General features: G+C 67.0%; 1 protein-coding gene across 1 annotated transcript; it reads left to right on the top strand.

The window, feature by feature from the left end:
• Positions 1-614: 614 nt before the first annotated feature.
• TRIM47 (tripartite motif containing 47) lies at positions 615-5,194 on the top strand. The gene is made up of 6 exons (XM_036088543.1): positions 615-1,348; positions 2,448-2,543; positions 2,835-3,065; positions 3,240-3,441; positions 3,891-3,965; positions 4,229-5,194. Exons 1-6 carry the CDS (start codon positions 656-658, stop codon positions 4,867-4,869), a joined length of 1,938 nt encoding a protein of 645 aa, XP_035944436.1. The 5' UTR covers positions 615-655; the 3' UTR covers positions 4,870-5,194.
• The last annotated feature ends 337 nt before the right edge of the window (positions 5,195-5,531 follow it).

The following is a 5,531-nucleotide window of genomic DNA, read 5'->3' as shown; positions in this document are numbered from 1 at the left end:
GTGCCTGGGGATGGGGGTGGGAGTCCGTGGAGGGGAACTGAATTCCTTCAGACAAGGCACTTGGAGGGTGACATCAACTTCCCATTTCAGGGTTAGAAAAGCCCAAGTTCCCCACAAGGGGTAAATAGAGTCGCTAAGGGGCAAAAACACGCGCACATCAGCGGTTAATTTTCGCTGCAGTCAGCAGCTCGGAAACTTTGCTAACAAGTGCCTCGGAGAGGTCTGGAGCGCGGAGGGGCTGGCGTGGCCCGGTGCGAACGGGTGGGAGCGCCCGTCCCCTCTGGAGTCCGGGGCCTGGCTATGGGGGGAGTGGAGGGGGGTGGAGGGGTGAACTCCTTCCCAGCTTCCTTCCAGTGTGCCCCCCTCGCACTCTCTGCCCTCCGCCCTCCCCTTGGACCGGGAGGGACGGTCGTCCAGGAGCCCCTCGGGTCACACGGGGCCGAAGACCGGCCGCGCAGCCTGGGCCGGCGCCGGGTACACCGGGACCCGCAGGCGGGTCTGCGGCGCTTGTGGGGGGAGGCGGGCAGTCCGAGCCGCGGACGGAAGGGGGCTGGATCCTTGGCCTCGGTCCCAGGGGGCGGCGCCGCAGCGCGAGCGGGCCGGGTCCCTCCCAGGGCGGGAGCAGAACAGGCGGTGCCCGGGCGGCCGCGGAGCTATGGACGGCAGCGGGCCCTTCAGCTGCCCCATCTGCCTGGAGCCGCTCCGGGAGCCGGTGACGCTGCCCTGCGGCCACAACTTCTGCCTGGCCTGCCTGAGCGCGCTGTGGCCGCACCGCGGCGCGGGTGGCACCGGCGGGCCCGGAGGCGCGGCCCGCTGCCCGCTGTGCCAGGAGCCCTTCCCCGACGGCCTGCAGCTCCGCAAGAACCACACGCTGTCCGAGCTGCTGCAGCTCCGCCAGGGCTCGGGCTCCGCGCCCGGGCCCGGCCCCGGCCCGGCCCCAGCGCCGGCCCCGGAGCCCACGCCGCCCAGCGCACAGCCCAGCGCGCCGCCCAGCGCCCCCGAGCCTTCGGCTCCCTGCGCTCCTGAGCCCTGGCCGGGCGGCGAAGAGCCGGTGCGCTGCGACGCGTGCCCCGAGGGCGCTGCCCTGCCTGCCGCGCTCTCCTGCCTCTCCTGCCTCGCCTCCTTCTGCCCCGCGCACTTGGGCCCGCATGAGCGCAGCCCCGCGCTGCGCGGACACCGCCTAGTGCCGCCGCTGCGCCGGCTGGAGGAGAGCCTGTGCCCGCGCCACCTGCGGCCGCTCGAGCGCTACTGCCGTGCGGAGCGCGCGTGCCTGTGCGAGGCCTGCGCCGCCCAGGAGCACCGGGGCCACGAGCTCGTGCCGCTGGAGCAGGAGCGCGCGCTCCAGGAGGTGGGCGCGGGCAGCGGGGGCGCGCCGGGGCGTGTGAGGGCCGCGCGCGGCCTCCGAGGGCCAGGGATCCCCGCCCCCACCCCTCTTCCTGGTAGGGTCCTAATGTCCTCCTCTAACCTGAGGCTCTTTGCTGTCCTTTCCAATACTGACAATGTCATCCATCCCCTCACTGTGGGACGTTCTGCTCGAGATGGGAATGGGGGTTGGAGGGGCCCAGAGAGAACGCGGAAAGGACTGGAAGGGCAGCCAGGGGGCCTGAAGCCGGGGTCCGGGCCGATGGGGGTCTAAGGCAAGGGGGAGCAGAGTCAGGCCCGCGGGCTCCCGGACCGGCTGATCCTGACAGCGCGGCTGTTGGGCCAGGCTGGGTTCTTGCCGGTTCCAGCTCAGATGGGGCCTGGGCTGAGGCATCGGGTTGAGATGGGTGTGGCAGGCGACAGGAGTGTGGCAGAGGGTGGACCGAGCATACAGACCGCTCTTGTCCAGCTGTTCCGGGGGCCCGTGGTGGGAGCATGTGCTCGCAGTCCGTCAGCTACCTCCGCCCCCAGTTTCCTCTGGCCTCCAGCCCGGTCTTGATGCCTCTGGCCTTGGGATTTTCCGTCTCTCCTGCCTGGAGCAGTGACTCACAAGACCCAGGGGACTTGCCCGGAATCCCCATTTTTCAGGCCTGGACTGGGGACACAGACTCTTTGGGGACAGGGGACAGACAGCTGAATGCCCTCTGAGCAGCACCTACCCCACTCTCTCTGCCTCTACCTCACTGGAGGAAGCTCTCCAGTGAGTGTGAGCGACATTGAGGAGCATCGATGCGCCTGTACTTGCCCACTGGTCAGAGAGGGGAGGCTGACCACCCACAAGCCAGTCAGCCTCCTCCCCCCCCCCGCCCCCCCCGCCCCCCCCGCCCCAGGCATTTGGGTATGACACCCGCCTGGGCTTGGGGCACCCTGGCATATTATGGGACATCATGGCCACTCCCAGTCCCACCTACGCACAGATACCACCCCCCGGTCATCCCTCTTCTCCCCCTTGCTGAGGCCTGGTAGCCCAGTGTAGGACGGTGGCCTCTGCCTGGCCCCATGCTAATTAACGGTGTCACCCACAGGCGGAGCAGTCCAAAGTCCTGAGTGCTGTGGAGGACCGCATGGACGAGCTGGGCGCTGGCATTGCACAGTCCCGGCGCACGGTGGCCCTCATCAAGGTCGGACCCCATGCTAACCCCGTCCCCGAGCCATCCTGGGAGCTTGGAGCATGCTCTGTGCACTCCAAAGAAGCCTGTGCTCCGGGCACCGCCTGCCCCAGCCCCCCCGCCCCCCCGCCCCCCCCCCCGGGGCATGAGCGGCTCCCCTGACCTGGCATGGGTCCAGGACCCCTCGGCCTGGTCCCTCTGTCCCCGCAAGAGGGCAGGGTGGGAAGGTGGGGTCTCGAAAGAATGGGGCCAGCGTAACGCTGTTCTGGCCCTCACCCTTGTCCCCTGCGTCGTCCCGTGCAGAGCGCAGCCTTGGCGGAGCGGGAGAGGGTGAGCCGGCTCTTCGCCGAGGCTGCAGCCATCCTGCAGGGGTTCCAGACAGAGGTGCTGGGCTTCATCGAGGAGGGGGAGGCCACCATGCTGGGCCGCTCCCAGGGTGACCTGCGGCGGCAGGAGGAACAGCGCAGTAGGCTAAGCCGGGCCCGCCACAACCTCGGGCAGGTCCCTGAGGCCGACTCCGTCAGCTTCCTGCAGGTAGGCGCCGCTCTTAGGGCCAGAGAGGGTGCAGAGGGGGGACAGGCAAGGAATGGAGAGAGAGGGCAGCGGGTGCCTGGCCCCCGGGGCTGTGCCATCCTCCCGGCAGCGCTGTCTCCCCCAGCCCGAGGAGCTGGAACCAGCGAGGCCTTAAAAGTCATTTATCTGGCACAGGGGTTGCTGGCACTGAGGCTGGCCCTGGAGGAGGGGTGCGGCCCTGGGCCCGGTCCCCCGAGGGAGCTCAGCTTCACCAAGTCCTCCCAAGCTGTGCGGGCCGTGAGAGAGGCGCTGACTGAGGCCTGTGCCGGCCAGTGGGAGCGGCTGCGGGGGCCGGGCGGCGAGGAGGAGGAGGACCTGCAGAAGTTGGGCACGGAAGGTGGGTGCCCCCCCCCCAAGTGACTCACCCTTCCCCAGTCTCCCCACACGGGCCCCCAGGCCTGGTACCCGTTCAGGAGCGGAAGATGGAAACTGCGGGCCTGGCGCAGGGTGGGACCCAACTCCTACCAGTGACGGGAGCCACCACTCAGTAATGACCCGTCCAGCCCCTTCGGCCACAACCTAGGGCATCAAGGGGGCTTCCCCTGCCCTGCCCTCTAGCTTCAGAGGGGCTGAGCCGGGAGGAGGTGGATCAGGGGCAGAACCCAAGGACCAGGCTTGCGTGTGAAGACAGGGTGCCATATATGGATGTGTGCCTGTCTCCGGGTACAGGCTGGGAGGAAGGAGGAGGAGAGGGATTTCGGTCACAGGTTCAGAGGAGGAGCACCTTGCACTGCTGCCCAGCCATGGGCCGCTGGAGAGCACCCCTCCCCGCTGTCTCTTCTGCAGCTGATGCCGAGTCCCAAGACCCCGATAGCACCAACAACCTCGAGAGTGAGGCTCCCAGGGATTACTTCCTCAAGTGTAAGTGGCCACCTAGGTTCTCCCCTCTGGGCCCTCCCAAGGCTGCTGGGCTGAACCCTAGCACACAAAGGCTTGGATTCCCACCCCCCGTCATCCTTAGGGTGAACTGGGCCACCTCACGGGGTGCTCTCCAGTCGGGCTGAGTCGTGCCGGTCGCTAAGGAGGGGAGAGGCTGCGTTTGGGGCGGTGGGCCCCTCGGGGAGGGGCTGTCCCACCTACGCCTGGCCCTGAGCCCCCTGTCTCTCTCCCATCCGCGGGAGCAGTTGCCTACATCGTGGATCTGGACAGCGACACGGCAGACAAGTACTTGCAGCTGTTTGGGACCAAAGGTGTAAAGAGGGTACTGTGTCCCATCAACTACCCCGAGTCACCCACCCGCTTCACCCACTGCGAGCAGGTGCTGGGCGAGGGCGCCCTGGACCGGGGCACCTACTACTGGGAGGTGGAGATCATCGAGGGCTGGGTCAGCGTGGGGGTCATGGCCGAAGACTTCTCCCCGCAAGAGCCCTATGACCGGGGCCGGCTGGGCCGCAACGCCCACTCCTGCTGCCTGCAGTGGAACGGACGGAGCTTCTCCGTCTGGTTCCACGGGCTCGAGGCGTCCCTGCCCCACCCCTTCTCGCCCACCGTCGGGATCTGCCTAGAGTATGCCAACCGAGCCCTGGCCTTCTATGCCGTGCGGGACGGCAAGATGAGCCTTCTTCGGAGGTTGAAGGCCTCCCGGGCCCGCCGAAGCAGCACCCTGGCCTCTTCCATCGAACCCTTCCAGAGCCGCCTGGACAGCCATTTTGCGGGACTCTTCACTCGAAGGCTCAAGCCTGCCTTCTTCCTGGAGAGTGTGGACGCCCATCTGCAGATCGGGCCCCTCAAGAAGTCCTGCATATCCGTGCTGAAGAGGAGGTGATGCCGGAGGGCATCTCAGCTCTTGGGAAGCTTGCTTCTCTGTGCCCCCATCTTGCCCCACGGAAGGCGCCTTGGACTCCCCCACCTCCCCAGGCTTCTCATTCCTGGAGGCCTCCACCTTCCATATACTTGGCCTTCCGCCTCTCGAGGAGGAGGCTCCCAGTCCCCTTCAAGTGCCCCTCAGACCCAGTCCCCCTGCAGGCCTTGTTTCTGGGAGAGAAAGCCAGAGCTGGGGCAGATCCAGGCTACCCCAACCTCTCTTTTTCCAGGTTCCTGGGACAGTGCCTGGCACGTAGTACGTGCTGAATAAATACTTGTTGAATGAATGACTCCTTTTTCTATCCTTCTCTCCAGCCACCAAGAATTCTCACCTTTGGAGAGCTGGCCTTGAAAGGCAGGAGGTCCCAGGATTCCTGGCGGGGGCGTGGGGGGGTGGGGGGAGCCCTGGCCCAGCCCTTTGGGGCAGCCCTACTCCCTGGTTCTGGGCCGGGGCAGCTGGAGGTGGCTTCTCCCAAGGGGGCCAGCCCCCCAGGCATTCTGGCTGCCTGAGCGTTTGCCTCGACGCCTGTTCCTGTGAGCTATTTTCATCCTTAATGCCACAGCCCGATTTTGAACCTGCCTTCTGGTGTTTGTGCCCAGGGCTAAATGCAGACCACACACCCC

The sequence above is a fragment of the Halichoerus grypus genome, chromosome 2 (genome assembly GCF_964656455.1).
Source record: "Halichoerus grypus chromosome 2, mHalGry1.hap1.1, whole genome shotgun sequence".
In the NCBI taxonomy this organism is placed as follows: Eukaryota; Metazoa; Chordata; class Mammalia; order Carnivora; family Phocidae; genus Halichoerus; species Halichoerus grypus.
The sequence above is the reverse complement of the archived record's forward strand: the minus strand, read 5'-3'. Positions and strand labels throughout refer to the sequence as shown.

Coding starts and splice junctions, on each gene's coding strand:
- TRIM47 (XM_036088543.1), top strand. CDS start 656: ATGGACGGCAGCGGGCCCTTCAGCTGCCCCATCTGCCTGGAGCCGCTC. Junction 1,349..2,447: donor AGGAGCGCGCGCTCCAGGAG/GTGGGCGCGGGC, acceptor TGTCACCCACAG/GCGGAGCAGTCCAAAGTCCT. Junction 2,544..2,834: donor GCACGGTGGCCCTCATCAAG/GTCGGACCCCAT, acceptor CGTCCCGTGCAG/AGCGCAGCCTTGGCGGAGCG.